Source organism: Protopterus annectens, chromosome 1.part1 (assembly GCF_019279795.1).
Source record: "Protopterus annectens isolate FY-2018-M chromosome 1.part1, PAN1.0, whole genome shotgun sequence".
Taxonomy (NCBI): Eukaryota; Metazoa; Chordata; order Ceratodontiformes; family Protopteridae; genus Protopterus; species Protopterus annectens.
Genome location: NC_056726.1, coordinates 1,760,051,821 through 1,760,078,522, shown reverse-complemented (window position 1 = coordinate 1,760,078,522; position 26,702 = coordinate 1,760,051,821). Strand labels below are relative to the sequence as shown.

General features: G+C 39.6%; 1 protein-coding gene across 1 annotated transcript in view; it reads right to left on the bottom strand.

Annotated features, from left to right (window-relative positions):
* The window catches only part of MAP3K6 (mitogen-activated protein kinase kinase kinase 6), a 1,891,200-nt gene that overhangs the window by 776,763 nt on the left and 1,087,735 nt on the right, over positions 1-26,702 (bottom strand). The window contains exon 17 of the mRNA XM_044084347.1: positions 15,700-15,836. Coding sequence (XP_043940282.1) covers positions 15,700-15,836 — 137 coding nt within the window. The remainder of the gene's footprint in view (positions 1-15,699; positions 15,837-26,702) is intronic.

The window sequence follows — 26,702 nt, the reverse complement described above, 5'->3', positions numbered from 1 at the left end:
CCTCACAGGGAGGAAAAAAAAATCCTGATCAGAAGAGGAATCAGAAGAAATGGAAACCTGATCTGAAGATTCATAATCATTGCCTTGCCTAGGCCTCTTAGCAGGGGGGGGGGGGGCCTTGATCAAGGTAATTAAATCCTCAGCCATTTCAATCATCTGTTTTTGAGGCATAGGGGCCTGAGCACGTGGCTCATGCATCGTTTTTTCAGACACAGAAGTTGTTTTTGACCTTGTTTTTGTTGCTAGCGTCGGTTTAATATAAAAATGTTGAGGTCTGAAAACACCCTCAGAAGCCGGTGCCTGCTCAGCGGCTCCGGACCCATCTAAGGGAGAGACATCCATGGGTTCAATACTCTGAGAATCTCGTGGCATACCGACTCCGAATGGGTCTCAGTAGAAGCCTGAGACTCAAAAGTAGTGGGTATCAGGAGCTGCGAAAGCGCCTCACTGAGTACCGGTGAACCAGCTACTGGCTTAGAAGAAGCTTTGCCGTCGGTTTTGGACCTTGACGGTCTGTCTCTGTCTTTTTCTTTGCGTTTTTTGTGAACTCCGGTAGTCAGATTGCTAACTGACGACATTTCAGGATAGTTAAATCTTGAACCAAAATACTTAGAAGCAAAAATATACTGATGCTTAATAGTGCGTTGGTTAAATTTAGCACAAAACCGACAGCAAGGCACGTTGTGATCAGGGCCTAGGCAAGGAATACAGTACAAATGAAAATCCTTATGAAGCATTTGCTTCCCACAAGTAATGCAATTATTAACTTTACTGACATCGCTAAGGAGCAAGAAAAAGTTTCCCCAGTGGGGTACTTAGCTTTATAAAGCGTAGTAGTTCCAAATAGAATAAAGGCTGTCGTTTTTACCCTCGTATCACTCTATGTTAGTGATACAAACATCGATCTCACACCGGTTGATTAGTAGAATTTATTGCAAAAGCGAAAATGAAATAAACACTTTAAACACATGAAATTCAAAAAAAAATAAAACTAAGTAACTGATTTAGCGCTTTCATCTCCAACACCAGAGACTTCCTCAGAATCAAGTTACCATTCACAGTTCTTACTATATATATCCCACATCATTAATTAATAATTGGACATTTATCAGGTTAAATGCATGTATTAATTAGTTAAATAAAGGGCTAGACATCAAACATTGGTTTCCTGTAACACTGACTAGACATTTAAAGTTATGTTAAATGAGCCCATATATAACCGAAGAATGTATATGTGTATATGCAACACTTATATATGTATACTGTGTTATAAATAAATAAATACAGAAATATACATTCAATTGCTAAAAGGCGCATTAATAGGTTGAAAGATGAATAAATAAATAAATACTATTGAAATACTTGACCAAGAAAAGTTAATAGTTAATAATTAAAAATTGTGTTGAATACGTATGTACAATGTAAATGCATTTGTCAACATATATATATATAGAATATGTAAGAAGTAGATAAATATGGTATAAAAATAAGTACATATATCAATATATATGTATATAAAGACATGAAGAATAAACAGATGTTTAGTGTGTATGTATATATATATAACCATAGTAAATATTCAAATAAGTCACCAAATATTATTAATAAATAAATGAATAAATTAGTATAATACTATTGATTTGAAAAAATGCGAATACAAATATATTGTTTAAAAATGTTGTTTAAAAAATTTTTGAAAATATTATTAATTTAAAAGTTATTGTACTAATGGTTTGAACACCTTGTTAGGACATATTAAAACTGATGGAAAATATTGTACCAGTATTGTAATACCAAATTGTATGAACATAATGCATCAATAGGATTTGTGTTGTATATTGTATATTAACACCCATAGAGACCTATTTACACCTTTTTTGTGTTAGCTACCTGTTTAATAATTTCATTCTAGAGGTTATGTGCTTTCAATTTTTCTTAGCAGCTAATCAATTTATCTTTTCTTTGGGTCTGCTGCCAGTATTTTTAACGCCAGGGTAATAGATATGTGATCATTTAATCCTTTACCACTACATGCGTCTAATCTCAACTGCCAGATCATTTCCCTATACTCTAGCTTAGTCTCCCAGTCACCTCCTCTTTCCATGGGTTCAATTTCCTCAAGTACCCAAAATTTAAAATCTGCCTGTTTACATACCATTGCGTGCCTATATAGTGCATTATTATCATTGTGTTTACTAATGTCCCTTGTATGTTCATATATTCTATTCCTTAAATGGCGTTCAGTTTTGCCTATATAGTAACTCCAGCATACTTTACAGAATACTAAGTATACTACTCCTTTTGAGTAACAACTATTGTACCTTTTGGCTTTTAAAGTTGTATCCAAGCTAGGTATTCTGATTTCTTTTAATCCAGCAATAAATGCGCATTGTGCACACCTACCGCATTTGAAAGTGCCATGTCTCTTGTTAGCCCCCCTAATACTAGTAGTTCTCTGTTCAATAATATTTTTGATGTTCTTGTTCCTTCTAAAACTGTATTTTATATCACTTTGAATCTGGTCTTTGTTGCTATGTTTCTAAACATCTCCCAAGTGTCATCAATACTTTTCTTCAGCCATTTAACACCTTGATAATATGTCATCAGATCTGTGTATCCCTTGTAACAACTGTATTAGGGGTGCTGGAACTACTCTTCTCGCTGTTGGTTACTGTAGGCTTCACACACCCTTCTTTGGCTAACAAAGCATTATATTTATTGCCTCTTTCAGATAAAACATATTCTTTTATAGGGCTAATAAAATCCATAGGATAACCTCTTTCATAAAACATTTTTTCTACTTTATCTATTTCTTTTAAAAAATCTGCATCATCTGAGACCATTCTAGCCATCCTAATCATTTGTCCTTTTATTATGTTTTTCTTGAGTTGGTAAGGATGATCACTATTAAAATGCAAATAGGCACTGGAATGATGTTCCTTTCTAAATACATTAGACCTATAACATTTACTCTGTTTATCCTTACTTAATCTGATGTCCAAAAAATGTATTTCCTCTGCATCTATTTGGTGTGTAAAATGCAAGAAAGTAGTTGTCTGATTTATATATTGTATAAAATCATGAATGCATTCATATGGACCAGACCATAAAACAAATATATCGTCCAAAAAGCGAAAATAGTTACTTATATGTTGACTGTATACAGAATTGAACACATAATTCTTTTCCCAAAATAACATGATAATGTTAGCGTACATAGGGGCACAAGCTGAGCCCATGGCTACTCCTTCTTTCTGATGGTAGCAGTCTCCTTCAAAGTACACATAATTATACTTTAATATCAATTCCATACATTCCAAAACAGTTCTAAAGTTAACTCCTGTTACTAGTTTCAGTTCTACAAGTACTTTTTCAAACCAGTCTAAACCAATACCTTGAGGTATAACTGAAAACAATTTTTTAACATCAATGGTAATAAACATACTGTCTAAATAGGTACTCCCACCTATTTTTTAAAAAAAATCCCATGAATCTATTAAAATATGGTCATATTTAGTGTTGAATCCTTTTAACATAGTGTCTACATAAATTGCCAAAGGCTGAGTTTTTGATCCCTGGGACGATACTATGGGTCTCATGGGCGGGTTGTGTAAGGACTTGTGTATTTTGGGTATTCCAAAAATACCCGGGATAACAGGTTTTGGTACTTTTAGAAACTTATAAAATTCCAAATCAATCATTCCTGTGAACAGGTTGTCTTCCAGGATGAGGTCTATCTTCCTATATGAGATATTAATCTCATTTTTTGTTACTGAACCATATTGCTCTTCCTTATCCAAAATATCCTTCATTTTCTTAATGTAATCCCATCTATCCATGATAACCACCCCTCCCCCTTTATCAGGTTTCATGATACGAATTTTATCATTACTACTCAAATCTCTGAGTAGTTTGTATTCAGCATTAGTTAGATTGTTTTTAATTTTTCTATTGTCAATATTGTTATTTTTGTATCCATTTCGTATCCGATTTGGAACTACTACGCTTTATAGTGACTTGGTTTTGTTGCAGCCTTCGGTTGTGTGGTTAATAGTGGGTACTTAGCTTTAGTTTGAAGACTTCAGTTCTGAAACTCAAATACGAAAATTTCAGGAGTCGGCCGACCGGCACTTGCAAACTGCTTCTGCTTCAGGCACCGCGCAGCAAGAAAGACTGAATAAAATGGCATCGGCTGCATGTTTTATACCCCTGATGACCTGACGTCATGGAAAAGGAGACAGCAACTGACGCAGGACCCAATACTTTGTTATTCAGGTAGACTGAGGGCAACCTGCCAGCAGATTACCCAAATGCAATGACTGCAACAGTGAAACACGAAGAACATCTGAAGAACAGAACCAAAATATAGCACAAGAGTCAACCTGCAGCCATTCCAATGTTTCATTACCTGGCTATTTCACCCCATTTACCATAAACACTAATGTGTGCATACTGCTTTACTTCTACAATGATTATTTGGATTTTATTTTTACATTTTATAGCACAATGCACAAACACTAATGGATATCTGCTAAACAAAGCAACACTGTCTCACAATGACAACAGACTTGGCATTAAAACTTCTTTGCCCTTGAAATTCACATTCATTGAAACAGCACTGAAACCCACACCACATCCAAAGAAAATGCATCCGGCCAGTGGTGGAAAAAGATTACCATTGGGCTGTTTTCAAATCATAGCCCCCTTGCACACAAAACAAGAACATACATGTGTTCTTTGATACACCTTCCTGACTTTATTAAATTATATTCCTTGTATAATACAGTGCACTTGTTAGACTTAAGTTAGAGCGCATTTTAAATTTATTGTTTAAACATTTTTCCAGTAGGCAAAGAAACAAAATACATGAACGAATAATGACAAAACTGCCCTATTCAGAACATTTCCATGATAAAAGTCTACTTCCACACACAATCGCATTTTAAATTTATTGTTTGAACATTTTTCCAGTAGACAATGAAACAAAATGCATGAACCAATAATGACAAAACTGCCCTATTCAGAACATTTCCATAATAAATGTCTACTTCTACACACACCCACACACACACTATATATATATATATATATATATATATATATATATATATATATATATCTTTGAACATGGAATGACAGTAGTATAAGCCAGAGGCATCTTGCACAGCTTCTTGCACTTATTTTCAATTTCATTTTTTTGGGGGGGCAAAAAGTCAAAAATCAGGGACACATTTTAAACATTACTTGTATAATTTTGGAAAGTTGCTTGAATAAAATGTGTTACCACCATGCATTTTAATTCTAAGTCTTGAACCCTGGACCCTGTGCACTACAGTCAGAGCAACATAGCACTAAGACAAATCAGCAGTTTACTGAAAGACAGGAACTTAAATGGCTATCAGTAAATTCAGTTTTCACTTCTCACCATAGCTCTCAACCTCTTAGCACAAAAAACCTGGACAAAGCCAATAAAGGGGGACTATACAGCCCCAAAATAGGGGCAAATGTCAAATACTGATCTTATAAATTTAGAAAATTGCTAGAATAAAAGGTTTTGTGTTACCATCTATTTTCTGAAGAATATGAAGTCTGAAATTCAAATGCCTGTCATTATTTAGTGAATTCACTCCTTCAGTGATTTGACACAAAAATCCTGAAAACCACAGATTTATTGAGGAACAGAACAAAATATGAGTACTAAATTCACAAGTGATGGTGGCTAGGGACGTTAAGCTCTTTTTACCTGTACCTAAGGTATAGGGTTTGAGCCTGAGTACCTCTAGCCACCAGGTGTATTCAGTTGGGGTAATTTTCTCACACACACACCTCTCCATTCATGGAAAATGGCTTAAGCAACCTCCATGCAGCAGAAATAAACTCTGTTCAATAAATAACTCTGTTCAATTCCGTGCAGCGGAAATAAACTCTGTTCAATAAATAACTATTTCTGTTCAATTCTGCACAGCATGTTAGTGAAAATAGTACCTTACAAGTCGCAGAAATAAACTCTGTGTAAATCTCTGCAGCAGTTTTTTTGTTTCCCAAGCAGAAAAATAAACTCCTTTCTCCATGTACAATTGTTTCTGTGCAGATCCCTCCCAAGCAAAAACTCAGAAATAAACTCCATTCTCCATTCAAACAGCCAGAAATGTCCCTTGAAGCTCAATTCCGACAGGCTGACAGAGCTGATGTCATCGCACAAGTGATGACGTCAGCTCAAAACTGCAAAAGAAAAAATTTAAAACAAAGCTAGAAAAAATCGGAAATGAAGGGGTGCCACTCAGGAATCGTGGCACCCTATTATTTGGACCCAAAACCTTGATAGAAACTGAGTAATTCTGTACAGCAGGGATGTATGCCTCCAACACAAAATCCTTTCTCATGATCTAATAAGAAAGCATTACCAGACTCATAAGCAGCCACATCTCTTTGAATCTTTTTCTGCTTTCAGTACAGCTGCCTTCTCAAATGTAGCTACATCATTAAAAACATTATCATATTCATGTTGTAAGTCGCTACAATGTTGTAACTGCACTCTAATAGTAGTATCTAAGTCAGTCAGGATTTTCTTTAAACTGTCAATGAGAGGCATTGTTTTTATCAGCAAAGTCAAAAATTATTTTCCAGCTTTACTGAAAAAGGAAACCAACGGAGTATCCTTGCTTACACCACTGGGAAATTTATAGAATCTCAAACCCTTCAGTGCGATATTTAATCATAAACAGTGTTCAAAATACTTGTTCTCAATCACTAAATTATGAAAACGCATTAAACATTTTTCCATTTCATCAAACAGTTCCAAGTCAGTTACCTCTGTTGATGTGATTCTCCTGTCTTTTCCCAACAATCTGAAATGGGTCATAGTTGTCGTTTAAAAGCTTCATTTCTTGTAGAATTTTGACCCATTATAGTTGGAATAACAGTTTCTTCACCATCATAGGAATCATCTGAAAACGCATAGCTGGAACATCGATCCATTTCACTCAGCCTAATCACAACTTTTGCCAAGGCATTTTGTAACTCACCCACTGCAGAAGTCAGTTTATTCAAGGCATTTTCATGCATATTGGGTGTCAACTGTACCGTCATGACCAACAATTCATCATTAGAAGCACCTACCACAATTTGCTCAGCAAACAATACCACCAACAATAAAAAAATGAAGCAACCAGGAACCAGGGAGGAGAAACCAAACAGCAAAAGTACACTGGTGGAAACAGGCTTTCGACACACCTGGAGTTGGGGTGTCACTTTAACAGCGACAATCATCTACAGCCAATGTTCTCACTGCCAGGTGGCTAACTGTTGTGCTATATGTTGAATTAGTGAGATAAAAAGCAGCTTTGATATATTGCCAAAAGCTATGTTAACATGATTAAATATAGACTCAGGAGTTTACTGCATCAGGACACTGTACTTTGAAATAGGCATGCTGAAGGAAGACAAAACCAGTGGTGAAAGGCTGGAAGAGTGCATACAAGAACTGGTATTCGTGGATGAAGCAACATGTTGCAATGCCAAGGCACTATCATGCTTGTCTGTGAGTGTGAGGGGTACAACTGTGGTAACATGTACACAGGGACAGGACATGCCTCACAGGACTTGATGACCGCTGTTTACTGGGTGAGGTAAGTCAATGCATATTTTGTGAGTGTGTGTAGTGGGGTGTCAGGGTGTGCAGTGTAGTACAAGGTTTCCATAAACTGATGCGAGAAGGGGTATCACAATATCATGTCCACAGCTGCAATGTTTACAGGAAAGGGGGAAAGCATCATAGCAAAACAAGGGACAAGTAACTAGGCACTTTATGGGTTTTGGGGTGGCACACAGTCATATAGGACATCTCCATATACCCACATGCACATAAACACACACACACACACACACACACACACGCACACACACACGCACACGCGCACACACACACACACACACACACACACACACACACACATCTTGTCATGGGCCCACTAGAGAGGCAATGATTGTAAAAGTTCAGCGACCAGTAAACTGAGGTTTTACTATAGGTCCTCTACACACATGGCAAACACATCCTGGCAAGACAATTTGAGCAACTGTTTTTGGGAACAGGTATAGAGGGGAGTCGTACAGAATATCAGTACTGTGGGTAGTCACAACAGCATTTTACATCAGGTTCTGTGAAAGGTAGCAGATATAACACTGCAGGTCAAGAACAAGTGACATTGCCAAGGACATGTCTAACAAAGCAGGTGAATCACCAACAAAGTAGCAGCTCATAGAGGTACAGGAGCTCCTGGTGTCTCTGTCTAGGAAAGGCAAGCAGACCACATGGCAGTGGCCTGAATGTGAAAAGTACAGTTTTATACCTACCATAAATGTAGATGTTTGAGTGTATACACTGCTGCAGTCATCACACTAGGGTTATCTTGCCGTCAGGCGGTCCCGCAGTCGGCCCGAGTTCCAAAGTCTTGATCCGGCGTCGGTTGCTGTCACTTCTTCCCTGACATCAGTGTGCCAGGGGTATATAAGATGCAGCCGACGCCATTTTCTTCAGTTTTTCTTGCCCCAGATGTCAGGTGCCCCCAAAAAGGTAGGCAATGTAAATTGCTAATAAGACATACATAAGAAAAGCAATCAAATACTTTCTGTTACCAGCAAATACTTCCCATAGGCAGCAAAGGGGTGAGTAACAGTAAGTAAGAGGGGAAGGAGGGAGGGTAACCTGGACTGCAGCAGTGTATACACTCGAACATCTACATTTATGGTAGGTACACAACTGTACTATGTTCATCGTGTTACACTGCTGCAGTCATCACACTTGGGTAGAATCCCAAAGCAGAGGTAGGGTGGCTGGTTCTATAAGGCAATAGGGGTGGCTATAGGGCCCTGCAGAACTGAAGTAGCAAAGCCAGCTCTGGATTTAGAGTAAAGAGGCAGATGGTAATGCTTGGTGAAGGTATGTACAGAACTCCAAGTTGCTGCTTCCAAAATGTCCTTGGTAGGCACTCCTCTGAGGTAGGCAGTTGAAGTGGCCTAGTGGAATGAGATCTAATGCTGGTAGGTGCAGTTTTCCCATGATGTGTAAAGCAGAAACATATGCAATGCCCTATCCATTTTGAAATGGTCTGTTTTGAAATGGCTTTTCCCTGTGTTCCTGCAAGCATATGATACAAACAATTGCTCAGTTTTCCTGAAAGCTTTAGTTTTGTCCAAGTAGAAGCGTAACTGCCTGTGTATGTCCAAGGAATGCAGTAGTCTCTCCCCTTTATTCTGTGGATTTGGATAAAAAGTTGGCAAGTGAATAGTTTGATTTAGAGCCACACTTGATACCACCTTTGGCATAAAAGTAGGGTTTGTTCTTAAAGACAGCCTGTCTTAGTGGAAAATGCTGAAAGGTTCCCCTGCCATTAGTGCCTGTAATTCTGAAATTCTTCGTGCTGAGGTTATTGCCAGGAGCAGAGCAGTTTTCCAAGAGACATATTTTACGTCTGCTGAGTTAGATGGCTCAAAAGGAGGTAAAGTTAATTTTCCAGGACAAAGTTGAGGTCCCAAGTTGGAGTTGGTGCTCTACGGGGCGGTCTTATGTTTTTAGCCCCTCTGAGGTACTGTTTTACCAAAGGATGAGAAAAAATTGGTGGATCTGTGTTGTAATGAGCAGAGATGGCAGAGGCATGGATCTTAATGGATGAAAAGGAGAGGCCCTTGTCCAGCATCTCAGTCAAGTATTGTAGTATCCGAGGAATATTTGGAACAAGAGGGTCAAGGCTGTGAGCCTGGTTCCAGGCACAGAATCTCTTCCATTTATCCGAATAGGCTTTCTTGGTACTAGGCCTCCTGGCCTCCAGAATGACATCCATAACAGCTTTGGAGAGAGGCATTGTTTGCTTGACTAAGGAATCTGCCATGCATCCAGGTTTAAAGTCTTGAGCTGGCCGTGAAGTATCTGACTGTTTTGCTGAGTCAGAAGTTGTGAGATTTGAGGCAAAATCCATGGGGGTCCTTGTGCTAAGTTCTTTAAGATTGTGTATCAGTGCTGGCGTGGCCAGTCTGGGGCAATCAAGATCATCTTTGGCCTTTCTTGTCTGGCTTTTATGAGTACCTTTGAAAGGAGAGGCAGTGGTGGGAAAGCGTATACTTGTAGGTTTTTCCAGCTGAATGAGAGGGCATCCACTTTCCATGCTTGTGGGTGGTTAAGTCCTTGTGCAGAATTTCTGTAGCTGGCAATTCATTGGGGATGTGAACAGATCTATGTTCGGGCTCCACCATTTCTGTGTTATCATCCTGAACATTTGTGGATTTAATTTCCACTCGTGCGGATCCATGATGTTTCTGCTTAAGTCATCTGCCAGTGTGTTTTTCTCTCATGGCAGGAATTGTGCTTGCAGATGAACTTGATAGGTTATAGCTGTGTTCCACAAGGTCATGGCTTGTCTGCAGAGGGGTTATGAATGAGTGCCCCCTTGCTTGTTTATGTACCACATAACTGTAGTGTTGTCTGTCCTTATAAGAAGTTGTCCTGGATGCAGAAGGTCCTTAAAAGCTATAAGGGCATTTTGTACAGCTAGCATCTTTCTGATTGATCTGAAGATGCCTTTGTTCTGTGGTCCACTTGCCCTGAATACATTTTCCTGCCATGTGTGCTCCCTAGGCATAATCCGAAGCATCTGTTGCCAGTGTTTGCCTGGCTGTGGGTTGAGGGAAAGGCTGTCCCTTGTTAAGGTGACAGGCTTGAGCCCACCATCGAAACTCCTGTTGAAGGCAAGGAATAAGTGGTATTACTGTTTCCAAATTGTGACAAGTGTTGAGACCAAACACTCTTTAGGTACCATTGTAGTTTCCTCAAACACAGTTTTGCATATGGAATTAGTAGTATGCAAGATGCCATGTAACCCAAGGCCTGCAGAATTTTTCTTGCAGGGAGTTGAGTCTTTGTTGCCAACAATTGGAAATATTGAGTCAGTTGTCCTTGCTTGTCTGGCATGAGATAAGTCATCTGGGCCGTTGTATTTAAGCTGGCACCCAGGAATATTATTTCTTGTGAGGGCACTAGTTTTGATTTCTTTTCATTTACTGTGTACCCTAGGCAAATTAGCCATCTTTTTACAAATGCCAGATGCTTTAGAAGAATGTCTTTGCGCTCTGCTTGAATAAGGCAGTCGTCCAAATATGGGTAAATTTGAATTCCTTTTTGTCTGCAAAATGCAATTACTGGTGCCAGGCATTTTGTAAAGACCTTGGGTGCAGTAGATAAGCCAAAGGGCAGTGCAGAGAATTGGTAGTGCACTGAACCTGCTAAGAATCTGAGGTATCTTCTGCAATTTTGTCTGATAGGGACATGCAGGTATGCCTCCTTGAGGTCCAATGTTACGAGCCAAGTTTTCTTGCCTAGCATGGGAAGAAGCTGCTGTAGTGTAAAGATTTTGAGTTTTGGAACATCCAGGTCAGTATTTAGAGAAGAAAGATCCAGAATGGGCCTCCAGGCTTTGTCCTTTCTGGGAACCAGAAAGAGTCTTGAGTAAAATCCTTGTCCTTGCTCCTGTATTGGTACCTTTTGAATAGCTCTCATGTCCATGAGTGCTGTAATTTGCCTTTGAGCCTCTGCCCATTGATTTGGTGGCAGATTTGGCATTCCTTTTAACCTTGGCAGAGTGTGAAAGTGGAACCTGTAACCTTGAGACTAAATATTGAGAACCCATTTGTCTTTGGTGATTAATTGCCAATTGTGACTGAAAACTGTCACTTTTCCCCCCAAGGGGGCTGCCAAGAGAGAGATGTTTGGTAGTTGTAGTGGGAAGTCATTGGGTCTGCTTTTTATAAGGTTGAGGCCAGTCTTCCCCTTTTTTCTGGGTTGAAGTACCCCATTGTCGAGGCCTGTAAGTACCTTGTGGTTGACCTCTGCCTCTTGGACGTCTGTATCTGCCCCTTTGAGGTCTGTCTGAAACTGGAAAGGACCAATTCTTTGTTGGCCAATTTCTGCTAAATCGAGGAGGCTGAATCTGTAAGAAATCCTTCACTGTTTGCATAGATTTTGCTTTATCCTCCATTTTCTTTAATACCTCTTCTGCCTTAACTTCAAATAAAACATCCTGCTGCAAGGGTGCATCCAATAACATGATCTGGTAAAGTCTGTTCTTTTAACCAAGCATGCCTTCTAATGACGAACCCTGTAACTGCTGCTCTACAGGTGGCCTCTAAGGAATCAAAACCACATTGTAAAGTATGTTTTCCCACTTCTTCAGCTGCATGCAATAAATCCTGCATTTCCTTATAGTTAGGAAGATCTGAGTTTGGAAGCATTTTTTGTTTCAACTGAGACATCAAATATTGCTGATATTTAAGCATGCGAAACTGGCAATTTAGTGCTCTCATTGCTAAAGTTGCAGATGTGTATACTTTCTTTCCCCATCTCTCTAATGCCCTGGAATCTCTATCAGAGGGGACTGGATTTTCTGCTGTAGAGGCCTTTACCCCTTTGGGACCCTGGGAAATAGTTTCAGGGTCAGCAACAGGGCTTTTATAAAGGAATTTGTGAGAGTCGGGGACTCTGTAATATCTGTCTGGCTTAACTGGAGCTGGAGGTAAAGAATCAGGAATTAAGCTGGATTCAGCATACACATCATCCACAATATCTAACACTGGCGGAATAGCAAGGGGTCTATGTTGAGGTAATAAAAGGAAATCTCTGAGCCTTTTCTTGGATTCTGAGTAATCCTGGCCCTCCCAATGGAAATGCTCCCGCATGGTATGTAAGGTTTCCCCACAGGAGTAGTCCTCTGGTGGCGAGGTTGAAGGAATGGATTCCTCAGCATCAGAATCCTCATAAGGGGGTAAAGGGTATCCTAGGTCTGAAGATGTATGTAAGGAAATGGACACCTGGTTGGACGAGTCATAGTCTGCATCCTGTCTAGGCCTTTTATCAGGAGGAGGGTGGGACCCCCTGATCAGAGTAATTTGGTCTTCGGTCATTTTGAGCATCTGTTTCTTAGGCATGCAGGCCTGTGCTGGTGAATGCTGAAGTTGTTTCTTTGATTTGGATTTAGCAGAAGATTTAATGGTTAACTGAGTAGGCCTGAAAACACCCTCTGAAGATGCGGGTTGTTCAGCTACTCCGGAGCCCTCAGAAGGGTTAGTCTCGGTGGGTCTCAAGTCTGGTGTATCCGAAGGCCCAGCCATCTCCACGTGGGAGTCAGAAGCGGCCTGTGGTTCCAAAAAAGTGGTCGTCAGGGGCTGCAAAGGCACCCCGCTGAAAACTGGAGAACCAGTGACTGGCCTAGAAGAGGCTTCGTCGTCAGTTTTGGGCCTCGGATGCCTGTCCTTGTCTTTGTGCTTTTTGTGTATTCTGGTCGTCGGTTGTTCCGACGGCATGGTGTAATTGGATTTTCTGCCAAAATAATGTCGGGCAAAATCAAACCGACGTTTAATAGTGTGCTTGTTAAACCTAGCACAAAACTGACAACCAGTGACGTCGTGGTCTGGGCCTAGGCATGGGATACAATAGGAATGGAAATCCTTATGAGGTATTTGCTTCCCACAAGAAATACAATTATTAACTTTTACTGTCATCGGTCTGAGGCAAGAAAAAGTTTCCCCCAATGGGGTACTTAGCTTTGTAGAAGACTTCGGTTCTAGATTCGGAATGAAAATCTTAGGAGTCGGCCGACCGGCACTTGCAAACTGCTTTTGCATCGGGCACCGTGCGGCAAGAAAGACTGAAGAAAATGGCATTGGCTGCATCTTATATACCCCTGGCGCACTGACGTCAGGGAAGAAGTGACAGCAACTGACACCGGACCAAGACTTTGGAACTCGGGCCGACTGCGGGACCGCCTGACAGCAGGATAACCCTAATGTGATGACTGCAGCAGTGTAACATGATGAACATCTGGGCTGGTGATTACTGTACGAGTGTCTGTAGGGGATGTACCTGGCTAGTTTTAGCCATTACACGGCTACACTGTACAGTGCACTATATGTGAGGCAGGACTTATTCAGTAGTAGGTATCTGTATCTATCATCTATGTACCTCAGTCTACAACTGCAATGTTCTGCATAACAATGTATGTAGGTATCCGTATTCTACTCACAGATTTTCTCATATAACAGTATGCCTACTGGAGGGGTACACTTTACTACAGTGCTGCAATGGATAATTGTTTTATGCATTTACAGGTTCTACTGGTGTAGGGTCGAGCACAACATGGCAGCACATGCCTGATGTCAGCAGGTCACCTGTGGATGATGATGATGGCAGCATGGACCTGGCACAGTCTTATGACCCAATGGCACTGTCAGCAATGATAACATTAAAGAGCTTACACTCATTCCTCATATACGAGGATGCAGTGGAGTGAGACTGAAATTTAAATCACACCCATGTTCACATCCTGTAACTGTGAGCCCTACCCTTGTTACAGTTAGGATCCATGTACAAATAGCATATTTGGGCTTAAGCCTCTGATGTGCATCCACCCAGAACTGGCATGGTGGTCTGTGGCCCCAGCATGGCTCCAAGTCTGTTCCTTACCTGGATGCAACACTGAACATTAAGCAGCAGATATGCAGGCCAGTACTGAAACAACAAAATGCCTCTTTCCTCACTACTGTGGAGATAGTGAGTGTGCTCCACAGCCCGAAAGACTAAATGCAACACCTGCATGGCCTCTAGGACAATACACAACACTTGCATGGCCTGCAGGATGACACCCCAAAATTAATGCTTATCATGCATCATTTAATGAAAAGTGAAAACAGCTGACAAATTAGCATCTGCTGTTAATGCAGACCAGAATCCACCAGGCACTGAAGACAGGTGATGACTTAGCCATGACTGAAAAGGATCTTGTGCACTTATGATTGCACAAAGACAGAGAGAAGTGTTTCCTCTGGGCTAAATAAACAAGTAAATGTTAATTTTCCTAGATGTTAAGAAAAACAAGAAAAACTTACTATAGCAACCTCATTCTCTAAAAAACAAAGACCTACGTCTACCATGACTGATTTCGACAGATACAAGTATGCACCAATGAAGAAGATTTAGAAGTTGGACATCTTTTCTTAGCAAATGGAAGCCCTTTCCTTCTCGTGACAGAAGGTAAAAAGAGTTTCTTCTCTGGCATCAGTTCTGGCTTGCTTCATTAAGTAATCATGCATTATGCCAGTAGTAAATTATGATAAGGCTGAGCCATTCATAGAATTTCCATCACACCAAGGAAATGGTCCTGACTACACCAGGAATAAAAGCATGACAACAGTTTTTTTCAGTGATCTTCTGACTGTAACAGGTGTCAGAAGAAAGACTAAAGTATTTTTTACATAAATTCTTACAGGTAGAAGACTGAACAAAGCAGACACATTTCCAACCAGAAAGACAAAATCTTGAATGGACTCTGACTCCAAATGTGAAGTCTTTGCAGTAACATGAAAGAATGACAAAATGGCAGGACTCTACCTTCTTTTACATAACAGTTGCTGGAAAATAGATATATGCCAGTGCTATTGGAAAAGCCTCCATAGGCAGTCACTGAAAAACAAGCATCCCTTGAACATCTCCCCTAACTGATATCTGCTTATAATGTAAAAACTGACATTTAGTAACACTTTGAGGAAGTGAGGCGCATTTTACACTTACTACTTAAGTACATTCAAAGGTCCTACAAACCCAAAGTCACTCAAGGAATTTAAGTGCAGAAAATAAAGGGATTCCATATAACAAATTACCTTTATATCCCTGTGGACGATTTGGTTGTCATGAAGGTATTTCAGCCCCTCCAGGATCTGCTTGGTATAGAAAATGATGGTAGCTTCATTGTCCTTGAGAGGGCCCCACTTAGATCGCAGTAGAGAGGACAGACTTCCTATCAACAAGAGAAAGCAGTTTGTCATAACTGCCTTTATTAAAGTGAGTTCCATTTTTTCACAAAGTTGTTATTAAAAGGAATTTTATAAACAACGAGCTCTGTGGACAAAAACACAAAGTAGCAGCTCAAATGTCCTTGTTCAAATACAGCCGTTAGCTAAAATGGAATCGGACTCACATGGAATCACTATGCAAAGTTTTCTGCATTTACTTTTTGAAAACTCTGAAAAACAACGTTCAAACCTTTCAGTCCAGATACAGCAGTAACCTGTCATAACAGCACTTCCTAGAGATCTTTGTAAACAGGAAATCAAAGTTTTAATATTTAGCCTTTAGATGAAATACAGTCGAGCAATAGAAGGGAAAGTCCTCTTCCTTCTCTTTAGTAATTTCTTATTGGAGATCAAAAAAAACCTTAAATATTGCTACACATTAAAGATTGCTAAGAAAGTACATTATATCCCCTGTCCCATAGGATGGTGGGGGGGGGATGAGTACAGACCAAGAAGCTCTCAAATACCTAGTGTCTTTATGGCAGCATAACAGGCAGAATTAGAATCAAGATACATAAATGAGGTCATAATAAAAAAAAAAAGTAAAATGTCAGTTTTAACAAAATGTTAAGTGCCTAGAGTAAGTACAGCAAATAAAAAAAACTACAAACACATATATATAAACATGTCCAGATAAATTTATATTATTTATTTAACATATATTTACCAGGAAAGTCCGACTTGGAATGAGACCATTTTCAGGGGAGGCCTGGGGAGAAATGCTCCAGATGCATGTCTTTGTAATGTGGGAGAAAACTGGAGAACCCAGTGGAAACCCACACAAATGCAGGGAGTATATGTAGACTCTGCACAGAAGGCAACCAACTGAGAATTTAACTTCCACAGAAGGCAACCAGCTGAGAACTGATCTGGAGAACCTCTTGCTGTGAGGTGACAATGTTAACAGCTGCACCACTGCACCATCCATTAAATACAGACTGTTACTATGCATCTCCTACAAACAACTCCCCATTAGTATATACTGAAAGACCTGGTTAGGAAAGGTTTCAGTGTTGATTATGAAAAGAAGTGTTAACCTCTGGTGTTCCAGAACATTCATCACCATTACCAGATGTTTACCATTACATCACTGTTGCAGTAATGCTAACTGATGGGATGTATCCTGCCATGGATATCGTTATGTCTGACCAGTCTACAAAGGTTTAGCCGCACTTTCCTCTCACACTATACAATTGGCCTAAGACCTATGCACAAGACTATATAGTGGTACTTAAGGGCTGTAAGTGTGTGAAAATGCTCAGAACATTCTTTCAGGGTATTGCACTGTGCCAGACGTATGAACAGATCCAGCTACTTTGGCTAAGGACAGCTAAGTACCCCACTGGGGTTTGTTTTTTTCTATTTAATATTTATATTTTCATGTCATCTAAGAGAGGGATATGTGACTGCAGTCAGCAAATTCCTTATAAAGATAGGCATACAACGTGCTTTTTTTTGTTACACATGCCCACAATATTAAAGAGTGCACTACTTGTCATATTTTGTGTCTAAGACTGTAAAAAGCCATTTGCAATTCCGTAAAATACAGTTAGAAAACAAATGTGTGCAAGCTGTCACATTAACTAGGATTCCTTAGATATCCCTTAGATATCCCTTAACAACTGAGAAAAAGGTAAAAAAAAGCAGAAAGAAGACATTATTTTGCTCATTTCATTCTCCAGGTAACAGACAGGTGTCTCTGTTGAGGCTAATGACAAGTCCACAGACTGCTCAATGTCTAGGTTAAACAAGATCTATTTGGAGGCCTATAAGGTGCAGGCAACTAGCATGTTCTATTTGGCCAATCAGAAGGTCAACAAAGCTGTGAAGGGAAACCTGAGGCTAGTCATATCAGAGGGACCTGAGGGTATTTCTCAAATTTCAGTCAATGAGAACATTCCAGTGACCCTCATGGAGGTATTCTCATGCAGAGCCATAGTCTGATGCTCCCCAATCTAGTGTCTGTCAACACTAAGGTCTTTTCCATTATGTAGGTTATATACTTTGTGTATGGAGGTACAGAGCATGGCAAATTCACTCTGATTTTTTTTCCTGTCAGTAATAGAATCAGATATTCCTTTTTCAGGTACTTTTGTGTCTAACCCATATGTCTAAGTCAGAAGGGCAAAAAAAAAAGTTTTCTCTCCAAAAATGTGCAAACCACTTGCTACAACTTAGACTCAGACCACATAAGGCACTGAAACAAGTGCTTTAGTCTTGACCTCCAAATCATTCAAAAATGCCAGTACAGAAATTAATACTGCAGTCTGCAATCAGGATCTGCCAATTGTACCCCTACCACCTTGCGCCCAGGGAGGTTGCCCCTTCTCTACACCCTAGTTATGCTTCTGTGTTTAGGATCTGTTCCCCCATACATTATTTCTTTCGATACCCTGAAGAAAAGAAAACAAAAAAGCAGACATATCTCCCTTCCTGTAAATCCTGATCCTACGGATTCTTAACACAAGTGGTATGACTTTACACAGAGACTTTTTAAAGCCCTCATATCTTTGAAACCTCCCCATTTTCAGTCTTCTGCTCTATCTAATCTCTAGAACAGAAGAAGGACACTTCCTCTGAGAAAGATTCCTTTTCTTCATTGTCTGATTCCAAGCATCTGGATTATGAATCTGATGCCCAGGATACTTTGTCTTTAAACTCACCACAAAAAGAACACTAAACCAGTGCCCTGTGTCAGTACCATAAATTAGTGCCCCACTTGAATCTTCAAGTGAAGAGCAAGCAAAAAAAAGTCCACTACTACTGATGAAATTCATACCCCCCTCCAGCAAATAAGGTCCCGTTTCTGCACCCTGCTCTCAACTCTCAATAAATCTTCAATGTGCCTGTACATTATTTCATTCTTACTATCCATGGCCAAGACAGTTATTATCTGTTTATTCATTAACTTTTGTAAAGGGATGTAAAGGGTTTTGAGAAGGACTGTCAGCTTTATCAGGCAGAAATTGTAGGTAATTTCTCTATTGCAAATTCATAATCAATGGACGTTTCACCTTCACAGCCATACTTCCCAAATTCAGTTTTACTTGTACTTTCCTCAGTGATTGTTAACAGTTAATTATCAATCTTTTCCATTGTGTATGTTATATACTTTGTGTATGGAGGTATAGTACATGGCAAATTCGCTTCAGTTTTTTTTGATTAGTAACAGACTCAGCTATTCCTTTTTCAACATTAAATGTATTTGAAACATTAAATGATGATACAACTCCTGCTGATGCTATACCAGCAATTACATTTAATAAAAATGTAGTCCCTATAGTAAGATAGTCTTATTTCTCAATGTGAATGTCTCTGTGGTACAGGTTTTATACTTTTGGTCAAGGTTGTGTTGTATGTTTTCTCATAACCGATTATGTTCACAGCAACAAACCAATCAATCTTTTTGACAGATGAATTTCCTGTCTTCAATTTGTCCCACTGCAATGCTGCTTTTGTTATAGAAGTACCTGCTTTCGAGGCATAGACATGCAAGATTTTGTATTGGAATCCAACAGTTCTATAATCTGGTCTTCTTTCTCCTGTCCTGGCCAGCCAAAACCAGCCTCTATGATTCTGATGCTCATATAGATCCCAGGCACCTGAGCAAACTATGTGTGAATACTTAATGCCATTACAGTCTCCTTTAGTAAGATTGGCTTCTTCTTTGAACACTCTCCTTTTACCAGCAAACTGTTCAAAAAAAATGATCTGTGAGTGTTCCAAGTTCTTGGTGAGTAATCTGAGGGATGAAATTGTATCTTGGCAATCAATATGAACTCCATGAATATCAATGAATAGTTTCCTTCTTCAAATACCCGGGCCCATCCTTTGTAATTAGGGGGTTTACAACTAATTAATGATTGTCTAATTGCCCTTAAAGACGGCAATCATTCGCTGAAGTTCTCCACTAACAGGTTAGAGACACTACTGGTAAAGTCTCTGCTAAACCTCTTGAAATCAGGAGGATTGTACATTGTAGCAAATTACTTGTTACAAGCGGTTGCTACAGTTTATACTCTGTTCAGAGTACTATGGAACTCAGGTTTTAGTTCAAAAATGAAAAAAGAAATAGTTTCTCTTTTAAACTGTAGCAAATTACTTGTTACAAATGTAGCAAGCAGTTTCTACAGTCTAAACCACACACAGTGCTACAGAACTTGGGTTTTGACTGCAAATGCAGTACCAGCTTTTATAAGACAGTATACATTAAAGAGTGATTAAGCTGGGCTGATCAAGAAAAGAAGAAAGTTGGGAGAGCATTTCTGGATTTATCTATTCTGAACTCATTTTTAAGGGTTCCAAAATCCAAGATTTTAATACTCCAAACTCTTTCCCCTTTGAATTTTCCCAGAGCTCTGATGGCCACCTGGGATATGAATGATGTTTATCTTCATATAATCATTCATTCAGTCTGCAGAAAGTTTTTTGAGATTCTGTGTTTTGGGATATTACTTTCAATTTACTGTTTTGATTTTTGGGATTTCACTGCACCAAGGGTGCTCATTAAGTGTCCAAAGCATTCAGCAGTCTCCAAGGTAATCCATGACTATTCCTATTTGGACAACCTCCTCTTTTAGGCCACTTCACTTCAAATGATTCTCCAGGATTTACATTCACTGTCATCCTCCTTCTCAAACTAGTATTCAGTCTACACCATCCCAGGCACATACTCACACAGGGGAAGAAAAGCGCAATGGCTTTCCTTCCTCTGTAAAAAATCCAGTTCTTGACATGTTTCTATTCCTGACAAATCCATTTATGACTTCTGAGAGAGAGAGAGACAGACAGACAGAGAGCTTCTGAAAGCCTTTAGGTGCATGGCATCTTCAATCCAAATGATTCCTTTTGCCAGATGCCACATGAGGAAAACTCAGTTTTGACAGAATACTGTCTTCTTTCCATCACAATCCTTTTCTTGTCTTTTGTGAAGAAACAATTGTTGTGGTGAATCAACCAGATAACAGTCAATCCAGGGGTCATCTTTCTTATTCCTCCTTCCTTTCAGAAGGTTTAAACAGATGCCCCTGACCTTGCCTGCGGGGCTTGTTCAAAAAGTTTCAAAATGCAGGTGTCAAGTCCAAACAGAACAGTAGAAAGCATACAAGCATCAAAGAAATGAAAGTCTTGATCTTTGCCCTCCACACTGTGAGAACAAAGTCTTACCACTTTTGCAGGTAGGCAGTGATAGCCTGGGAGTTTGCTATTTGCCACAGTATTTTCCTCCAGGTCATGTGCATTCCTTCACAACTGAATTCAATGGCAGAGTACTTGAACAGATCCAAGGCAGACCTTCACAAATGGATGCCAAACAGAGAGGTCATCCTGTATATCACCCATCAGTAGACAATTATCTTTGCCTCCACTGTGAACAATCAGCACAGACTATTTTGCTTCAGAGATCCTGCTGAGGAAGCCCAGAGAACCTCCACCTTGTCATTTCCATGGAAAGGGAAATAAATTCCTGTATATTTTCCCTTCCTTTACTCTCATTCTAAAGGTATTTCTTAAGACTCAGAAAAAAAAAACCTGAAAATACTTTTAGTGACCCCTCTTTTAACCAGGCAACAGTGGGTCTCCTTACATCCTTAACTATCCAGGGACAGTCACCACATTTTACTCTGGAGGATGAATTTACTCACACAACAGAATGGCTGTCTGGCTCATCCAAATATAAAGACACTGAATCTCACATTCTGGATGATAGACTTCTAACTCTTTTCAGTCACCTCTACTCTGAGGACATGCTACAGGTAATAAAGGGGATTAGAAAACCTGGAACTAGAAAATCATATTTCTAAGTTGAAGAGATTTTCTACATAGTGCCATAACAGAGGACTGGATCCTTATAAAACAGGGATTTCTTTCATTCTCAAATACTTCTGTGAGATGCTCAGTTCAGGTTTGGCATGCATCTCCATCCAGGTGCATTTGTCAGCAATTTCAGCATGCTTATTAATTGATCCACCTCTTTCTTCATATTTTGGAGTCAAACAGTTCCTGAAATGTGTTCTACACATCAGGTCTCCCAGAAAATGTGTTCCTCACCCTTAGGACCTGAATTATGTCCTTGATAAATTAACTATACCACCCTCTGAACCTGCTTCTTCTGCATTATTAAAGTTATTTACTTGGGAAATAGTACTATTATTAGCTTCAACTTCTTCAAAGGGTTTCTGAATTGCAAGCCCTTATGTTTACTCCCCTTTTCTCTAGACATTTATAAAAACAGGGTGACCCTCAGGGCACACCCTTCCTTTATGCCTAAAGTGGTTACTGAAATGTCTCTGAATCAATCTATCCACCTCCCTGCATTTTCTCCAACCCTTAAAATATGGGAAAAATGATTGTTAATTTGCAGTTTATATACAGACAGCTAAAATTCCATTTGGACAAGGCTAAAATCACTAGAAAATCTGATTAAGTGTACATTTCCTTTGAAGCAAAAATAAAAAAAACAGGGTCTACCAGTCACTAAACAGAACAGATATAAGTGGATTTCCCTTGATGTTTCTTTCTTTTATTGCTTCAATGGCAAATCCCTCCAATGTCACAGTAAATACTCTCACTTTACTATTGCCGTAGCTGCTGTTGATGCTTTTTACAAAGGTCTTGACTCTTATAAGCAGCTAGATTGTCTTCTGTTCTCACCTTTACCAAAGATTACAAATTAGATAACTTTTCTGGAGCCAGAACAGGTTTTGCAGGAAGTATTCTTCAAGGGTTACTAGACTGCTGTTCTGTCAACTAAATCTCCACCCTATCTGCCTAAAACCTTTAGACATCATCCCATCAGGTAGCATAATTGCAACAGTGATCTAATGATGACTACAGTACAATTTGTAAGATTACCGTAACAGCAAAATGTGACAGATCACTCGTAGTATACACACCTTCCCACCATCTGTCTTATTTCTGGCAATTTCTGTACTCCCTTATCCTATGCAAAGGTGGAATCCTTTTTCCTTTCCATTCCCCTTTTATTCTATTCTTAGCCAAGTCTATTGTCTCACAGCATTAGCTTTATTACGTTTCCTGTAACAAGAAAGCTCAGAGAATTTTCATGCTAGCACACCCCCTACTTACCAGCACACAGTCTCGTGCATAGGTCTTAGGTCAAATGTACATTGTGAGTGAAGGTCCGCCTAAGCTTCTGTAGATCAGCTGCATGTACAGTCCAGATGACACATCCCATCAACCAGAATTACTGAAACTGTAATCTATTTGAACATCTACTGCTATGGCAAGTTCTTATATGACTTTACTTTCCACAACTCTTTTTTCTTATATAAACAAAGCACATCAGTAGGTTTTTTAAAGGATAAAAAGACATGTAAAGGTGAGCTGTTACAAAACAGCCTATTAAGACTCCCCTCCTGTTCCAAAACACCCTAGTAAGACTCCTCTCCTGTTACAAAACACCCTACTAAGACTACTCTCCTGTTCCAAAACACCCTATTAAGACTCCTCTCCTCAACCGAGTTCATTAGGGTACTGATAGCTAAAACACCAGGAGGCCCATATTTCTTTTCTCTCTAGCAATTTGCTCAACAAGACATTTTTCAGAAAGAGGCACAATGTATTGTTACTGAAATCACTGTTGCTGCTTCCAGAGATGGTTCAACAGCATGTGTTACTGAGGGATGTTAAGCTGATAATGGCCCTTTCAGTTAGTACGTCAAATTTATATTTTTCCTACAAATATATATATATATATATATATATATATATATATATATGTATATACATATTTTTTTTTTAGAGTATACAGCAATGGAAACTAGGCTGTATGGTTTACAAAGCTGTGAGTGTATGCTTGGGAGTGCTGCAGTACTTTAAGGCCACTGCAGCTGGAGTAATGGTCTCGTTCTCTGACATTCAATGACCTCAGACAATAGCAGTAATTCAGTAACACTAGTTCACTTCATAAAGTAATGCTTTCACTAGTAGCTCTGTTATAATGTTAGGAGGCTAAGAGACTTGTAAACCTTATATAAGGTTATAATGGAGTCTGTGCCCTGCAGAAAATAGCATGCAGATACTATTCCCAAGAAAGAATGAATTTGTGTTTTGATGCTACATTGACAGCTAAGCCTGCCTTAACTAAACAAACATTCCATAAAAAGTTCATTTGTGGAAGAAATGTTTCCATAAAGTTACTGAAAACAGTTATCTTTAAAGATGCAGTATAAGCATACCTCTCATCTGTCCATATTTTCGCAGAATATGTGATTTTTGCTTCATATTTTTGGTCTGTTCCACATACAAATTGTGGTTTTCTTGCAGTTTATTGAGGATTCAAGACACTATTTGATGACATTCATTTCAATTTCAGACTACACATCCTTTAGAAAATGCATGCTAATGCAAAACCTGTTATTCTGTCAATTTTCTAAGTTTATAAGAGCAATATGTAAAATCTGCCCCTGATTTTGGGTCTTTTCCCCCCAAAATGTTTGGCTTTGTCCAGATTTCTTGCATTAAGAGGTTCACAGGTATGATACAAAGCAATACAAGAGTAGCTGTTATAAGTGTCTGAAAGAAATTTTAATTCATGGGTGGAACAGAGATTCAACCTTAGAATTTCCATGTGCTGATTAAATTCTCCTGTTAATAAAGTGTGCTATAAAGAATGTAACAGGTTAATCATTTCAGTTATGGCACTGATGTCCTAGCTTTTGTGAGGCATTTTTGGTAATCTTTCTAAAGTCTGTATGACAATTATGGTGTGAGTACAATAGGAAGTGCAGTTCTAAATGTGCATTCTTAACCAGCAATTTATACAATGGTATCATGACCTCTGGGTGCCCTTGCTACTAACTGGGAACTGATGCCAAAGGCCAGCTGTGACTCCAAGATTCCTGTAGGGACCAGTGGCTGACAAAAGCTGATTGTTAAGAAAGTAAGGATATTTTCTGTTACTCAGCCCCATAAAGTACAGTTTTGTACCTACCATAAATGTAGATGTTCGAAGATCCACATTGCTGCAGTCCTAACAATTGGGTAGTCCACTGTCCTCGGTCGGCCCGAATATCAAAGTATAAGGCTGACGTCGGTCAGGGCGCATTTGACTGACGTCAGTACGTCAGGGTACAAATGCGCATGACCGGCGTCATATCCTCAGTCTTTTCTTGCCCCAGATGTCAGAAGACCCTAAAAACAAAGGTCAAAACCAAAAGACAGCAAATAACCAACCAACCACCCCTGCACTAACTATAGTACAATATATACAATATACACAAAATGTACAACCCAACCCACACAACCACCTCTAACAACAGAGGGGAAGGAGGGAGGGTAAATTGGATTGCAGCAATGTGGATCTTCGAACATCTACATTTATGGTAGGTACAAAACTGTACTATGTTCTTCATCTCACATTGCTGCAGTCCTAACAATTGGGTAGAATCCCAAAGCAGAGATAAGGGAGGATGGCTAACTACAAGGAAGCAGGAGCTGCCAAAATGCCTTGCAAAACAGCAGTGGCAAAACCAGCCCTAGACTTAGAGTAAAGTGGCAGGTGATAATGCTTAGAGAAAGTGTGTACAGAACTCCAAGTAGCTGCCTCCAAAATATCCTTGGTTGCCACTCCCTCAAAAGCTGTGGAAGTGGCAGTAGCCCTAGTGGAATGAGGCCTAATCCCAGCTGGAATCTCCTTGCCATGATGGGAATAACAGAAAGCAATGCAAAACCCAATCCACTTAGAAATAGTTTGTTTTGATACAGGCTTGTCCTGAGAACTCAAAGCAAAAGAAACAAACAACTGCTGAGACTGCCTGAAACCTTTAGTTCTGTCCAAATAATAACGCAACTGCCTGTGGACATCTAAAGTGTGCAAAATCTTTTCCCCTTTAGTTTGGGGATTTGCATAAAAGTAGGCAAATGAATAGTTTGGTTCAAAGCCACACTAGAAACCACCTTAGGCATAAAGGAAGGATTAGTACGTAATGATACCCTATCCTTATGGAAAATCAAGAAAGGCTCAACTGCCATAAGGGCCTGTAATTCAGAAACCCGTCTTGCAGAGGTAATGGCCAACAAAAAAGCAGTCTTCCATGATAAATACTTCAACTCAGCAGTAGCTGCAGGCTCAAAAGGTTGTAGAGTGAGTTTCTCCAACACAAAATTGAGATCCCAAGCAGGAGTAGGAGCTCTTCGTGGGGGTCTTATATTCTTTGCCCCTCTAAGAAATTGCTTGAACAAAGGATGAGAAAACAATGGTGGGTTGCAATCATAGTGAGCTGAAATTGCAGCAGCATGAACTTTAATAGAAGAGAAAGACAAACCTTTGTCTAGTAACTCAGTAAGATATTGAAGAGCCACACACAAATTAGGCTCAGAAACATCAAAATCTTTTGCTGCACTCCAAAACAAAAATCTCTTCCATTTGTCTGCGTACACTTTCCTTGTACTAGGCCTCCTAGCTTCCAAGATAACATTCAAAACTTGCTGAGGAAGTGGAGGCCCACTATGGTTCAAAACAGAATATGCCAGGCTGTTAGGTGCAGAGAGTGAAGCTTGACATTTAGCAAATGGCTGTCCTCCTGCGACAACAGGTGTGGAATCGAAGGCAAAGGCCATGGAGGCTTCCATACCAGACTTCTCAGTAATGGGTACCAGTGTTGTCGAGGCCAATCCGGAGCTATTAAGATCATCCTTGGCTTGTCCTGCCTGACTTTCAAAAGTACCTTTGGGAGGAGAGGCAGAGGTGGAAAGGCATACACATGAAGATTGCTCCAATTGAAAGAAAGAGCATCCACTCTCCAAGCTGTGGGATGAAACCTTTTTGTGCAAAACTTTGGCAGCTGATG